The sequence below is a fragment of the Lactuca virosa genome, chromosome 4, assembly GCF_052849685.1.
Source record: "Lactuca virosa cultivar CGN04683 chromosome 4, Lactuca_virosa_CGN04683_v6, whole genome shotgun sequence".
NCBI lineage: Eukaryota > Viridiplantae > Streptophyta > Magnoliopsida > Asterales > Asteraceae > Lactuca > Lactuca virosa.
In genome coordinates, this window is record NC_136429.1 from 226,694,232 (window position 1) to 226,710,746 (window position 16,515).

The window sequence follows — 16,515 nt, forward strand, 5'->3', positions numbered from 1 at the left end:
GTCGACAAAATCCCAAGGGATGACTCCTGTTGTAAGACTCCAAGGGATGACGTGATTTGGAAAGAGAAGTAAACAAAATCCCCGATACATCAGACCATTCGAGATCCTTGCCCGAATCGGTCTGTGTAACATCCGAAATTTCAAGTATGTTAGTGTATGGTTGAATTTTTGAAGTTTATGGAGTGACTCGACGAGTTGGGAGTCCAACTCGCCGAGTAGGGTCGAGTGTCGTGAGGGATTTAATGATTGGACTCGACGAGTCAGAGAGCTGACTCGCCGAGTAGGTGCTGGGCAAAGAAACCCTAATTTCCCGGGTTTGGGACATATTTAAAGGAACTTATAGCCTCATTTGTGGCTACCCTTCCTTGAGAGCAAACCCTAAACATGTATAGAGAGCCATGAGAGTCTTAGAAGCTAAAACTTGGAGTAGACTAGTGTATCTCTTGAGGAGAAGAGAAGATCACCCATCAAGGGAGCTAGAGAATCAGTGGATCTGGTGTAACTTCATGCAAGGGCTTGAGTAAGAGGTAAAAGCTTGCACTTTTCTTGTTATTTTGCTTAGATCTTGTAAATATGGAAGATTAGGGTTTCTTCCACCATTGTTGGGACTTTGTATGCATAAGGTCTCTCTTGAGGCCTAGACTTCAGATCTGGACCTTTTGAGGTCCAGAGAGTCCAAAGATTATAGCTTTATTTAGCCATAGAAGAGTTATTGTGGTTAATCATCCTTGTTAGAGTTATATTGGCATTATGAGCCTTATATGCCATGTTTAAATGTAAAGCTTGCAGCTTTACATGACAATCAATCCTTAGGATGGTAGATCTACTGTTTGGGGTGATGGATCTGCCTTAAATCTTTTGAAGGAGGAATCTGATTGAAGGGACTCGCCGAGTCCTTGGCCTGACTCGACGAGTCGGTGAGGGTTTGTCCCGATGAGCTTGATAATGCGATAGCTCGGCGATTTGGGGGTCAACTTGACGAGCTGAGTTGGACCTTCACGAGACTTCTGAGGATGCGAGTGGACTCGACGAGTTGCATAAGTGCACTCGACGAGTCGGGTCAAACTTGGATTGTTGACTCGAGTGTTGACTTCTGTTGACTCTGGGGTTTTGGTCAACATGAGTAATAAAGACCATGGAGGGGTAAAATGGTCTTTTATCCACTTCAAAGAGTTAGAAAGGGAAAGAATAGTCTTCGGTTGTTTGAATTGTGAAAAGAGTATTGATTAGTGATATTCATCCCTTGTGTTAGGCGGAGGCTAGTTCGAGATTCGGGTGTGAGGTTATTTACTTGCTGCTTGTCAGGTGAGTCTTCTCACTATACTTTACCTAGAGTGGTAACCAGAGTTGTGTGATAGAGTATCTTATGTGCTTACTTGAGTTATGCATTTTGTCTGTGTGATATATATGTTATGTTATGTGTTATTCAGAGCTAGGACCGGAGGGTCCACAAAGTTAGGACCGGAGGGTCCATCGGAGTTGTAGGACTGGAGGGTCCCACTGGGACACATTGACCAGAGGGTCTTTCAGAGTTATAGCCTCGAGTGGCTAATATGTTGTATCTGGTAATTTAGGGAACTCACTAAGCTTCGTGCTTACCGTGTTATGTGTTATGTGTTTCAGGTGGTTCTCAGGATCGCGGGAAGGCACCGGCTTCATTGTACACACCAGTGAAAGAGTTAAGTTTTTGAGAATCCTGGATTTTAACCGAGCAATTATGAAGTTTTGAATTATAAAATTAATAAATGAGATTTTTGTGATATATATTATGAGACTTATGTGATTGTACATGAAAAATTTGTTTTGAAAATTTACGTCGTTACAGTCTGGTAGCCTACAAACTCAGTAAGGTAGCCTACAAACTCCAACTACCCGTATAACTCAGTAATGTACACCCTGTATTCCATATATCAAACCTAAAGAGGTGTCTATCCAACGAAACCCTAACAGTTCCGCTAGATGAGATTGAAGTGAATGAGAACCTCCTATTCGTTAAACAGCTTATCAAAATTATGGATAGAAAAGTTAAGCGCACGAAACGAAGCCGCATCCCCATCGTGAAGGTTAGATAAAATGCCGAGCGTGGACTTGAAAATCACATGGGAACACGAGAATCAAATGATGCAAAAGTTCCCTTACCTTTTCGCTACTTCATAAAGGTAACTCCTAAAGAATTTCGGGACAAAATTCCCTCTAACGGGGGGATGATGTCACAACTGGAAAAATTTCAAGTCTAGAAACCAAGCCAAAAGAGTATCGTATATGTAATGGTTGCAGCTATGCTATTATTATGCTTGGGTAATGTAATGTTTTTTAGAATTACACCACCCTAAAGCCTCCTAAGTCAATGCAAGCAATAGGAATATAAGTTACGTCAAAGTAGTAAACACATAAACAATAAAACTAACATGTTAGAGTTTCCAATCCACCAAGACCATGAACACTTTCCTAGAAATCACTTTGGCCGTGAACCTCCTTAAAACATCAAAGGTTGTCCGTGAACAACATAAAGAAGCACCTTTAGGCCGTGAACACCTTCCTAGGAGGTGTCTTGGGCGTAAACACATTTAATAATTCAAGCTTTGACCATAACATCATTCTAGGCAAGCTTTAGGCCGTAAACCTCTCCCCATGACATCTTTAGGCTGTAAACCACCTTTAGTGGACCTCCTTTGGCCGTAAACATTAGTTTAAGGTCCATCTAGGCCGTGAACTCCTTTCCAATTCAATATGTTTACGGTGATGTCAAGCTGTAATGCGTAAAGTCCCAAGGCAAATCCCAATAATTTATTCTTTAACTTCTAGTAATAGGCATTACCCAATAGTAATCTAAGTAAACATCACATCCCATTTCATATTCCCACATAATAGAGCGTAAACTCCTTTCCTCATTTCACAAATTCATTTCACATTCTGTGAACCTTCGTGGACTCTCTCAAGAAATCAACCAAGAACTCCAGAAGCCATTTCTTCACCATTCTTCCTAGTCTTTGGTAAGAATTTGATGCTTAGCAAATGATTTATACATATAGTTATATTAAACTTCTACTCACACATAAATTTATGTGTTCATAACCATATGATAGCAATTTCCTCAAGGAGTTCATCCAACACTTCAAGTGTTCTGGTGAAGCTCTGTGGGCCTGTTAAAAGTTGGAAACGTGTACCAGATCCCACTACTGGGGCTTTGAAGGGCTTTGGTTTTTGTGAATGTGGAAATGTTGAAGGAGTTCTGCGTGCTTTAAGGCTTCTGAGTAAATTAAGTATTGATGGTCAGGAGCTCATGGTATGATTTCCGCATTCTCTATCTTTCTTCTTCGTGTATATTCATGTAAATCATGCTCTATCTGATATGTACATTTTTTTTTATTTTGAGTTTACAGTTGAAATTTGATAATGCAACAAAAGAGTATCTCAAGAGTTATGTTGAAAAGATAAAAGAGAACTTGAAGAATACTGAAGGTGGTGGTAAAGAGGAAGAGAAAAAGGAGCCTTCTGTGGAGGAATCCAAAAAGGAAGATGATAAGAGTGAAGGAAAGAAAGAAACTGATGAATATGCGACTTTTGGACTTGTGAGTAATGAAGATAAGGAAGCAGACAGAGAATCTAGTGAAAAGCTTACAGGAATGATAGAAGAAAGGATGAAGAATAAACCTTTACCACCACCACCTCCACCCCCACAAGCTGCTTCTGATGTTCTTCCAAATTCAACCCCTGAACATTCAGATGTTGATACAACAAGAAACGGTAAATAACTAAGGGGATGTTTCTCTTTCCTTCCTCTGTACATGACTGTTTCTTTTTGTACTTAATCTGGACAGAATGACTTAAACTGTTGACTATTTGACTTATACATGCAACAGAAGATAGAAACGATGAAGAAATGAGGAGCAAAAGCAGTGAGAGACCTGAAACAAGTTCACCTGACAGAAGCAGTAGAAGAAGCAGAGAACGTGAGAGAGACCTGAAACGTGAAAAGGAAAGGGAATTGGAAAGATATGAAAGGGAAAGAGAGCAAGATAGGGTTAAAAGAGAGAGGGAAAGAGAATACAAAATACGTGAAGATGAACGCAGATACAGAGCACGTTTGAAAGAGTGGGAATACAGGGAAAAGGAGAAAGAAAGGACACGCAAACAGGAGAGAGAAAAGGAAAAAGATAGGGAACAAGATAGGAAATATGAGATTTTGGATCAAGAAAATGATGATAGGTATAACAAAAGGAGGAAATATAGAAGTAGTGGAGAGGATAGAGAAGAAAGGAAAAGGAGGTTAAGGGAGAAGGAAGAAGACATGGATGATAGAATTAAAGAGGAGGAAGAGATTGATGAGGCTAAAAGGAAAGCCGAAGAGGAAAGGGAACTGCAAAAAGAACAACAAAAACAAGCTTTAGAGCATTTATCTCATAACACCAATACTGGGACTGAAAATGCTATGTTTATTGATGGAAGCTTGTTGGGAATCAGAAGTAAGACTGTTGTTGACCAAGCTAATGCTGCTGACATGGAACGTGGAAATGAGATTGGTAAGTTGACTAAAGGCTCGTTTCTTTCTGACTTGAATACATTTAGCATCATGTAGTTAATAGTAGCACTATTGTTTTGTTAATGCAAGGGTAAAATGGTCATTTACTCACATTCAGACACTTCATTTACTTTCTTTAGCAATGTCGTAATGGGTGTCACTCACTCTATGCATTAAGATGTTGTATTTTCCCGTTCTACCCATGTTTCTATTAGATTTAGTAGTTTTGCAGATACAAGGGTAAAAGGTCATTCACTTTCTTTAGTATGTTGTATCGGGTAAGTGAGGAGAGTGTCACTTTATGATATCAGGCATTGCATTTTCCTGTTAAAATAGTAGAATAATGATTTTGTGAATAGAAGGGTAAGACTAGGAGGTACACTTTGACTTTGGGAACCTAGTATGTCAAAAATTGAAAAGTTGACTAGGTTTATTTATTGTTCATGAAAGCACCTGGTACCTTAATCACTAAAAAATTTGAAAGGTTACTTATCATTCACAACTATAAAATTTGTCCCTGATTTTACAGGCAGTACTTACCAGCATTGTTTTGAAACATAATGTGACAATGTTAGACATTGTTAGCACTCGCATGCTAGGTCAATTTGGATTCCTTGCAAAGGTAAAAATCACTTTATAATTTTTCTATATAAAATCTTATAAAATTTTATTTTTAAAATTTTTTTCTATATAAATGGCCAAATGGGATCTTACTTAACTTACCAATGTTTTTATATTTATGATAGATTGGTCCTTTAAAATGTTGGCGAGGTGGGTTATGCCTTTCAAGATCTATTGGAGATAGAGATGTTGAGGAGTTCATTATTCCAGTTCCTCATGTCAAACAAGTGAAGGTTAGTTTTGTAATTAAACTCAATTTATTTCTCTTTTTATTAACAACTTTTATTTATTCATGATCTTTAGCTATCTTCTGCTGGTGGGCGGCTTGTAATTTCAAGTGATGGAGTCTGGGATGCTCTTTCCGCCGAATCAGCTCTAGAATGCAGTCGCGGATTGGCTCCGGAATCAGCAGCAACACAAATTGTCAAAGTACGGAAAAAGAAAAAATGTCAAATTTGTAATAAAATATTAAAATTAATAATATTAATATTCAGTTTTTGTTTTCCTCCACATTTATATATTTTTTGTTTCTAAGTTATATATATATATATATATATATATATATATATATATATATATATATATATATATATATAAATTTATAATTTCAATAGCTAAATTTTATATCCATTTTGTTTTATAGAGAACCGCATGGCTGTGAATATTCTATATGTGCATACATACTGGAGTTGGTGACATGCATGATGTTTCAGCTAATGTTCAAGTCACTACTTGCCATCTACGCCCGGTGGACAGCAGCCCAGTAGACTAGTACACCAGGTCATGACAAACTAATGATATGGAGGATTTTTTTTTGACATGATATCTGAAACAAGAAGGTGCCCCTTTATAGCAATGTAGTATTAGATTATATAGTTAGGGAAAACCTCTTAATAACAATGTACAATTAGATCCCTTTAATATCAATGTATTACAATTTTTTGACATGATGTTATTGGATGAAATTTATTATTTTGCTATATATTTTTTTTCTATATTTTTGTATTATGCGTAAAAGAGTATCGTAAAGGCACGTCGTATATGCATATTGTAAATGGTTGCTGAAGTTTATGACACGCAAATGTGTGTCATCTTCATTTATGACAAAGGTTATAATGATAAGCAATGCGTGTCCTAAACGCACGTTGTAAGGTTACGACACGCAAATGCGTGTCATCTTCCTTTATGACAGGGCCTTCCTTGATACGCATTGCGTGTCATAAATGAGCATCGTAATTGCGTGTCGTAATTGCGCGTCGTAAATGTGCGTCGTCTATAGACGACGTGCAAAAGCGTGTCGTCTCTCGTTATGACAGGGCCTTCCTTGACATGCATTTGCGCTTCGTCTGAGCGTTTTACGATACACATTGCGCGTCATAAAAGGCTGTTTTTCTAGTAGTGTAAATCACTACTTACTTCCAAAAGTATGAGCGACTGTGGAATTTCGAATAATTAAATTATTCAGGAAGTAAAACATGCAAAGCGAAACACAAGAATAAATAATTGAAGAAGGCAGTACGATACTCATAAATAATTCTCTATTATTCATTCACCAAAATTAACTAAATTTATTTTTGTTACAAATTTTCAATCTATCAACTAACTACTAAAACTAACATCATCTCTTAGGCCAATGCTCCTGACATGCTAATTGAGCTTGACCCTCCTCAAAACCTTTGTCAAAGGATCTGTAGGATTATCTTCTAATGATACTCTTTTCACCAGGAGATGCCCTTCTTTAACCCTATGTCTGATGTAATGGTACTTTCTGTCGATAATTTTAGACCTGCCATGGTCTTTCGATTCTTTTGTCAAAGCAACCGCACCTTCATTATCACAGAAAAGCTCTATTGGCTCTTGAATGGTGGGGACTACTCCGAAATCTCCGATGAAGTTCTTCAACCAAGTCGCTTCCTTCGATGCCTCACTCGATGCGATGTACTCTGACTCAAAAGTAGAATCAGCCACCGTTGACTGCTTGGGACTCTTCCAAGTCACCACCCCACCATTCAACAAGAAAACCTAGTCATATTGAGAACAAAAGTTTTCACTATATGTTTGAAAGATGGTGTCACTGTAACCACTCACTCTAAACGTATCATTGCCGCCAGGAACTTGAAACATGTATTTTGTTCTTCGTAAATACTTAAGAATATTCGTGACTTCTGTCCAGTGGGCTCTGCCAGGATTTCCCTAAAAGCGACTAACTATGCTCAAAGTATAACCCACATCAGAACGAGTACATGCCATAGCATACATGATCGATCCTATAGCTGAATCATATAGGAATTGACTCATGTCTTCTATTTCTTCCTCAATATTGGGACTTTGAGTCGTACTTAGTTTGATATTATAGTGAATCGCCAAATCCCCTTTCTTGGAGTTCTCCATATTGAAACGCTTCAATATTTTGTCCAAGTATGTACTCTGGCTAAGACCAATAAGATGGTTCTTTTTATCCCTCAAAATTATTATCCCAATAATATAGGTTGCTTCCCTTAGATCATTCACAGAGAAACACTTCCCAAGCTAAGATTTCACTTCTTGCAAGGTTGGAACATCGTTTCCTATAAGGAGTATGTCATCAGCATACAACACTAGGAAAGTTATTATACTCCCACTAGCTTTGACATGCATGCATATATCCATGACTTTAGAGCAAGACTTCAAACGATTTTATAGAAAATATCGGATTTTCTAAAAGTACGAGAACAATTCTAAACAAGTGTAAAACTATTTTTATACAAAAATGCTTATGAACTCACCAACTTTTTAGTTGATGCTTTTCAAAACGACTTGTATTCTCAGGGATCTAGTAAGGAGGTTAAAGGGACGCGGATTTAGGACTATTTGCTGTAGTTTGGAAATTTATTTACTTATGTCTCTTTTGTGTAATTTGAAGAACAAATACAATATGTAAACGATGTAAGTTTGTTATCTCAATGTATGATGTTTGGATTTGCTATGTTTCATTTATATTCAATTGTAATGATACTTCACAATGAAGTCACCCGCCTCCGGACGTTTCCGCCGTCTGGTTCGGGGGTGTGACACAAGGAACCAGGCTTTACAATAACAACAACATATTTATCAAATAACATATTAACTTTGTTTATTACTTACCCAAGTTACTTCCGCTTGCGGTGAACACCAACCCCGACTTTCTTTAAATCACATTTGTCTTCAACCATCGATATGTTGCGGGTCTTGTTCTTTTGCTCTCTATAATAAGCCAAAAACAATTAATATATTTATATAAGTGTTACTAAAATTTTTATATAATATAAATAAATTTAATTACATCCTCGCAACGTCTGTTTGCATATGATCTACTTCCATGAGAACTGGTATATGGAAGTTTGGCCCTACTTTCTTTACCTTTATCGCACTGATTCCTATAACCCTCATCCAAAAAAGAAGATCAATCATGTCATCCCAAGCTTGGTCGTCCATATCATCTGGTGGACATTTTCTTGCACCTTCCACATCATCATATCCGCCAACCCTATCAAAATATTTTTTTTCACTTCATGCTTGTGTTCTTTATAAGCTCTTTGGCAGTCGCTCTGTACAGCCGCTCGAACGGCTTCCCACATATATGTACCCCGATACATATCAAGATCAAAAAATGACTGCAATAAAAAACAAATTTAATTAGTAAAAAATATTTAAAAAGTACAAAAATTTTCACATATAAAAAGTATTGTGTACTTACTTCAATCTCAGGATACATAGTTTCATAGTAATGGAAAGGAACATGCCTCCAAGTCCTATAATGGAGTGGTACATGATCTGCCACATAAATTGAGATAAACCTTGTCACCATTTTGCTATTTTCATTTATGAATTTATAGTTCCCCCCGTCGCTATCAACTTCCACAGGTAAAAGTTTATTACCACCGCCCTTGAACAGTTTTTGCATATTTAAGCAACTTCCCTTTCCACATCGACATGCCGGGTTTGATACATTGACACATAGAATTGAAAATTTTGAAATTTAAACTTTTGAAAATATATCCAATATATTTAATAATTTCATGTAACTTACAAGATTGACAACTCGTCGGTATCTTGCCTGCGCCCTCGTGTGGAGGTCGGTCCCCGCCGTCTCCTCCATGCCCCATCGCAACATCTATAGCCATCTGCTTAACAAATATTAGAAAATATATTAAACATACTTTTAAAAAAACTAATAAACAATCTTAAGCAATCAAAATGTATAGCAGCCGTAACATACCATCAATCAGAATCATCACTAGAACAATATACATGTAAATCACCATCATTATCTAAAGAGTACGTATCACCACCGTCATCGTCATCATTAATGGAGTCATATTTTTGTTAATTATAACATCATACTTTTATTTATTTTCTATTATAGCATCGTACTTTTTATATTATATTATATTCACAAGTATATAAAAAAACATAGCTCTTAAGTTATTTACTTTTCTAAATACAAGCACTTTAACTTATCAATTAAGAAATTTATCAATTTATCTAACACAATCAATTCCAATTTTATAACATACAATTTTATACATCAATTCTGATTCTTTACAAGTATACAACAATTTCAATTTCATACAAGTATACTACAATTCGAATACATATAATTTTATACACTCAAACTATTAAACCTAAATATCACATAATCATACATGTATACAATACATTCAATTCCAATTTCCATCTCATTTTAGAAATACAATACCACTTTCATATTCCAAGCAATGATAAAATTTCAAGCAAAGAATCACTCCAATATCATATTAAAGTCATACTTCAAGCAAGCACATCAACATCAAAATACAGAAGCACTCAAAATCAAGACATATACCAAACTTCAGTTTCAAACATCTAAACACAAAAACAAACATTTTATACCACAATTTCATACGATTACCAAAGAAATTTTTACCATTTTCATACAATCAATTTCCAACAATTATACAAATCATCATATATAGTAGGCATACAAGATATCACAATTTCATAAGATTATCCAACCAAAAAAACAATAAAACAATAAAACAAAAAATAAAAATAAACAACATACCTGTTTTGTGGCAGTGCTAGCGGGATTTCTCCCGGGTTGGCTTCAATTGTGGTCCTCCGGTGGTGGCTGGTGGTCACCTGAAAACAACATATCAATAAAAAAAACAAATCAAACATCCTTACCTGTTTTGTGGGCAGTGGTAGCTGGACGTCGGGGGTAGGCTTTAACGGTGGTCTACTGGAGGTGGCTGGTGGTCACCGGAAAACAGAAATCAGTAAAAAAAACTCAAAAATCAAACATCTTACCTATTGTCGACGGCCAGAGAGAGGTTGGAAGAAGAGTGAGGTCCACAGTGGTCCTCCGGTGAGACCCTAACCGGAAAACAAAGGAAAAAGGTGGTACATTAGGCACCCAAATCAAAATTAAACTTCAAAAAGATGAGAAAATCAGAATTATGGAGTGATTTTACCTATACCGACGGTCGAAGGTGCAGGAGGCGGCCGGATTTCTCGTCTTCAAGTGGGATTTCGACGGAGAAGAGAAAAGAAGAGGTGAGATACGATGGCTGCAAATGTGGCAGACGAACCAGTCTAATTTGGGTTAAAACCCTATACCGACGACATATCGTCGGTATAGGCATTAAGTTATACGACATCGTATCCTTTTCTCGCAACTAAAAAAAATAAAAAATAGGAACCCTATACCGACGACAAGTCGTCAGTACAAAGTTCACACGGATCACCATTTTCTTTACAGACGACTTGTCGTCGGATAAATTTACACGAAAACGACGTTAGTTTTATTTACTGAAACACGAACTATAAAAAAATTGGAAAATTACAATTTCCGTTACCTATACCGATGACTTATCGTCGGCATAGTTTTCAGACAACCGCCAAAAAAAATTCCATTCCCGCCTAGCCAATTCAGACGATATGTCGTCAGCATAGAGTTCCAAGTCAAAGAAAGTTGGTCAACTCTGTACCAACAACATGTCGTCGGGACAGGTAAACCTTACCGACGACATACGTCATCTGTATAGATGTCGTCGGCGCAGGTGGTTATTCCTGTAATGAGTCCTGGCTGGGCCCAACACTATAATGTCAACACAAAATCACTGAGGGGCCCAAAGATATTGCTTTTTCCGTTAGGTCAAAAGGAAGGAATAAACTTTGGCTATATAAATGTGTCATTTACTCACCAAATCATACATGATACTACATTTTATAACATCATGTTATTGATGCGTTTTCGAAACACCAATGCACAACCGAGTTGTAAATCACAACTTATATATCTTCGTTTGAAGAATAGAAGATATTATTGTCTTAGAATTACTCGTGATTGAATCCATGAAGTAATATCTAAGCGTGAGTTTATCCAATACTTAAAATCTCTATTTTCAAAGTACTCACGAATATTGCAGCAATCCCATGCAATGTCAAATCTCTATAGACAATCTACAATCGGTTCATGATAGTATTAACACTACTAGAAAACAACCATTTAATGATGTGCAAACAATGACACGCGCTGATAGAGGACACGCATTTGTGCGTGTCCTAAAAAATAATGTCAGTTTTGTAAAATTTGAAGGATAGAGGACACACATTTTTGCGTGCCCTAAAATTAGTGTCCAACAAAAAAAACACGGATGGCACCAATCATAAAAAGCATGTCGTGTAAATGTGTTGTTTTATATTTTTTTTAGGAAGGCGCGTTCTCTTGGAGGGAAATGAAATCCCAAAAAATTAAACAGCCCGCCGATGCATCTCCTTCTTCCTCTTCTTCTAAAATCCTCTACCAAAACGCCCTAATAATCCTTGAAGGAGTTCGTCTTCCTCTCTCTCTCTCTCTCTCTCTCTCTCTCTGTCTCCCTCTCTCTCTGCAAGCCCTAAGCCGCCACCACCAGCATCGAACCTCATAAGCTTTAAGAGTTCGAAGTACCTAAGCAAACACTTCCGCCATCTCAAGATGTCGGTTCAAGATCGGAACTCCACATCGCAGTACAAGATGTCATCATCGTCTCAAAAAACTGCCGTTAACGGCAGAGAAAATGAATGCGACTGGGTCTGGAACGAAATCAAAGTTGAAGCTCGCCGTGACGCCGAATCTGAACCAGCCCTCGCCAGTTACCTTTACTCCACCATCATCTCCCACACATCTCCCATTTGATGCTTCCCAACTTGGCTAACTGAAAAGTTATTCCAAAGTTTCACTAACTCATTTCTCAAATTTGCATTGTACGATCAAAGCTAGGGTTCTTTTGCTGATATCAAATGATCACTTCTTCTTGAATTTCCCCCAAATTTGTTGTTTTAAGCTCGTGATTCAGCTAGAGACAGAGAGTTATGGAAGTGGAACAATCAAATCATTCATTGACCTTCCACGAGCCTTCCATGGAACAGAGCATTAGCTTAGTTACAGCCCTTCATGTTTTAATTTTAAATTCAGTTAAAATTTCCTTTTTTTTAAACTTCACATCAGATTTGAGTTTTTGGTATATAGTTATATATGTTAATGATGAAAATATGTGCGATATGTTTGACTTGTTATGTGATACTTTCACTATTCGATCTCTCTTTTCTTTGTTAGTATTTTTGTCTTATTTTTGCAGGGATTCTCCGTTATGCCTCTCCATATCCACAAATGCCGCGACCAGCATATCCTCAAAGGCCACTCGGAGCAATGGGAGTCATTCCATCATTAGCACGCCCACCAATGATGGCTATGCGGGGTCCAGTGGTCCCTACAATCATTAGGCCACCCATCAATACAATAACTCCAACTGAAAAGCTAACGACCACAGTTTATGTTGGCAAGATAGCATCATCGGTGGACAATGAGTTCATGCTCTCCCTTTTGCAAGTAAGTTCCTCTTTTCTCACATCTTTACTAGAAACAGATCTTATTCCCCAATGTTCATGGACTGATTACATATTTATATGTCTTTTGAAGCTCTGTGGGCCTGTTAAAAGTTGGAAACGTGTACCAGATCCCACTACTGGGGCTTTGAAGGGCTTTGGTTTTTGTGAATGTGGAAATGTTGAAGGAGTTCTGCGTGCTTTAAGGCTTCTGAGTAAATTAAGTATTGATGGTCAGGAGCTCATGGTATGATTTCCGCATTCTCTATCTTTCTTCTTCGTGTATATTTATGTAAATCATGCTCTATCTGATCTGTACATTTTTTTTTATTTTGAGTTTACAGTTGAAATTTGATAATGCAACAAAAGAGTATCTCAAGAGTTATGTTGAAAAGATAAAAGAGAACTTGAAGAATACTGAAGGTGGTGGTAAAGAGGAAGAGAAAAAGGAGCCTTCTGTGGAGGAATCCAAAAAGGAAGATGATAAGAGTGAAGGAAAGAAAGAAACTGATGAATATGCGACTTTTGGCCTTGTGAGTAATGAAGATAAGGAAGCAGACAGAGAATCTAGTGAAAAGCTTACAGGAATGATAGAAGAAAGGATAAAGAATAAACCTTTACCACCACCACCTCCACCCCCACAAGCTGCTTCTGATGTTCTTCCAAATTCAACCCCTGAACATTCAGATGTTGATACAACAAGAAATGGTAAATAACTAAGGGGATGTTTCTCTTTCCTTCCTCTGTACATGGCTGTTTCTTTTTGTACTTAATCTGGACAGAATGACTTAAACAGTTGACTATTTGACTTATACATGCAACAGAAGATAGAAACGATGAAGAAATGAGGAGCAAAAGCAGTGAGAGACCTGAAACAAGTTCACCTGACAGAAGCAGTAGAAGAAGCAGAGAACCTGAGAGAGACCTGAAATGTGAAAAGGAAAGGGAATTGGAAAGATATGAAAGGGAAAGAGAGCAAGATAGGGTTAAAAGAGAGAGGGAAAGAGAATACAAAATACGTGAAGATGAACGCAGATACAGAGCACGTTTGAAAGAGTGGGAATACAGGGAAAAGGAGAAAGAAAGGACACGCAAACAGGAGAGAGAAAAGGAAAAAGATAGGGAACAAGATAGGAAATATGAGATTTTGGATCAAGAAAATGATGATAGGTATAACAAAAGGAGGAAATATAGAAGTAGTGGAGAGGATAGAGAAGAAAGGAAAAGGAGGTTAAGGGAGAAGGAAGAAGACATGGATGATAGAATTAAAGAGGAGGAAGAGATTGATGAGGCTAAAAGGAAAGCCGAAGAGGAAAGGGAACTGCAAAAAGAACAACAAAAACAAGCTTTAGATCATTTATCTCATAACACCAATAATGGGACTGAAAATGCTATGTTGATTGATGGAAGCTTGTTGGGAATCAGAAGTAAGACTGTTGTTGACCAAGCTAATGCTGCTGACATGGAACGTGGAAATGAGATTGGTAAGTTGACTAAAGGCTCGTTTCTTTCTGACTTGAATACATTTAGCATCATGTAGTTAATAGTAGCACTATTGTTTTGTTAATGCAAGGGTAAAATGGTCATTTACTCACATTCAGACACTTCATTTACTTTCTTTAGCAATGTCGTAATGGGTGTCACTCACTCTATGCATTAAGATGTTGTATTTTCCCGTTCTACCCATGTTTCTATTAGATTTAGTAGTTTTGCAGATACAAGGGTAAAAGGTCATTCACTTTCTTTAGTATGTTGTATCGGGTAAGTGAGGAGAGTGTCACTTTATGATATCAGGCATTGCATTTTCCTGTTAAAATAGTAGAATAATGATTTTGTGAATAGAAGGGTAAGACTAGGAGGTACACTTTGACTTTGGGAACCTAGTATGTCTAAAATTGAAAAGTTGACTAGGTTTATTTATTGTTCATGAAAGCACCTGGTACCTTAATCACTAAAAAATTTGAAAGGTTACTTATCATTCACAACTATAAAATTTGTCCCTGATTTTACAGGCAGTACTTACCAGCATTGTTTTGAAACATAATGTGACAATGTTAGACATTGTTAGCACTCGCATGCTAGGTCAATTTGGATTCCTTGCAAAGGTAAAAATCACTTTATAATTTTTCTATATAAAATCTTATAAAATTTTATTTTTTAAATTTTTTTCTATATAAATGGCCAAATGGGATCTTACTTAACTTACCAATGTTTTTATATTTATGATAGATTGGTCCTTTAAAATGTTGGCGAGGTGGGTTATGCCTTTCAAGATCTATTGGAGATAGAGATGTTGAGGAGTTCATTATTCCAGTTCCTCATGTCAAACAAGTGAAGGTTAGTTTTGTAATTAAACTCAATTTATTTCTCTTTTTATTAACAACTTTTATTTATTCATGATCTTCAGCTATCTTCTGCTGGTGGGCGGCTTGTAATTTCAAGTGATGGAGTCTGGGATGCTCTTTCCGCCGAATCAGCTCTAGAATGCAGTCGCGGATTGGCTCCGGAATCAGCAGCAACACAAATTGTCAAAGTACGGAAAAAGAAAAAATGTCAAATTTGTAATAAAATATTAAAATTAATAATATTAATATTCAGTTTTTGTTTTCCTCCACATTTATATATTTTTTGTTTCTAAGTTATATATATATATATATATATATATATATATATATATATATATATATATATATATATATATATATATATATATATATATATATATATATATATATATATATATATATATAAATTTATAATTTCAATAGCTAAATTTTATATCCATTTTGTTTTATAGAGAACCGCATGGCTGTGAATATTCTATATGTGCATACATACTGGAGTTGGTGACATGCATGATGTTTCAGCTAATGTTCAAGTCACTACTTGCCATCTACGCCCGGTGGACAGCAGCCCAGTAGACTAGTACACCAGGTCATGACAAACTAATGATATGGAGGATTTTTTTTTGACATGATATCTGAAACAAGAAGGTGCCCCTTTATAGCAATGTAGTATTAGATTATATAGTTAGGGAAAACCTCTTAATAACAATGTACAATTAGATCCCTTTAATATCAATGTATTACAATTTTTTGACATGATGTTATTGGATGAAATTTATTATTTTGCTATATATTTTTTTTCTATATTTTTGTATTATGCGTAAAAGAGTATCGTAAAGGCACGTCGTATATGCATATTGTAAATGGTTGCTGAAGTTTATGACACGCAAATGTGTGTCATCTTCATTTATGACAAAGGTTATAATGATAAGCAATGCGTGTCCTAAACGCACGTTGTAAGGTTACGACACGCAAATGCGTGTCATCTTCCTTTATGACAGGGCCTTCCTTGATACGCATTGCGTGTCATAAATGAGCATCGTAATTGCGTGTCGTAATTGCGCGTCGTAAATGTGCGTCGTCTATAGACGACGTGCAAAAGCGTGTCGTCTCTCGTTATGACAGGGCCTTCCTTGACATGCATTTGCGCTTCGTCTGAGC

General features: G+C 36.7%; 1 protein-coding gene across 1 annotated transcript; it reads left to right on the forward strand.

Annotated features, from left to right (window-relative positions):
- Positions 1–10,582: 10,582 nt before the first annotated feature.
- LOC145105672 (uncharacterized) lies at positions 10,583–15,824 on the forward strand. The gene is made up of 10 exons (XM_079042752.1): positions 10,583–10,696; positions 12,741–13,013; positions 13,104–13,256; positions 13,354–13,717; positions 13,834–14,493; positions 14,611–14,639; positions 15,022–15,114; positions 15,239–15,346; positions 15,417–15,542; positions 15,807–15,824. The coding sequence occupies exons 1-10, from the start codon at positions 10,583–10,585 to the stop codon at positions 15,822–15,824; spliced, it is 1,938 nt and encodes a 645-aa protein (XP_078898878.1).
- Positions 15,825–16,515: the final 691 nt, after the last annotated feature.

Excerpts from the sequence above, each read along its gene's own strand:
- LOC145105672 (XM_079042752.1), top strand. The coding sequence starts at position 10,583 with ATGAGAAAATCAGAATTATGGAGTGATTTTACCTATACCGACGGTCGA. Across the intron at positions 13,718-13,833 it reads TGTTGATACAACAAGAAATG|AAGATAGAAACGATGAAGAA; the intron begins GTAAATAACTAA and ends TACATGCAACAG. Across the intron at positions 15,115-15,238 it reads AATTTGGATTCCTTGCAAAG|ATTGGTCCTTTAAAATGTTG; the intron begins GTAAAAATCACT and ends TATTTATGATAG.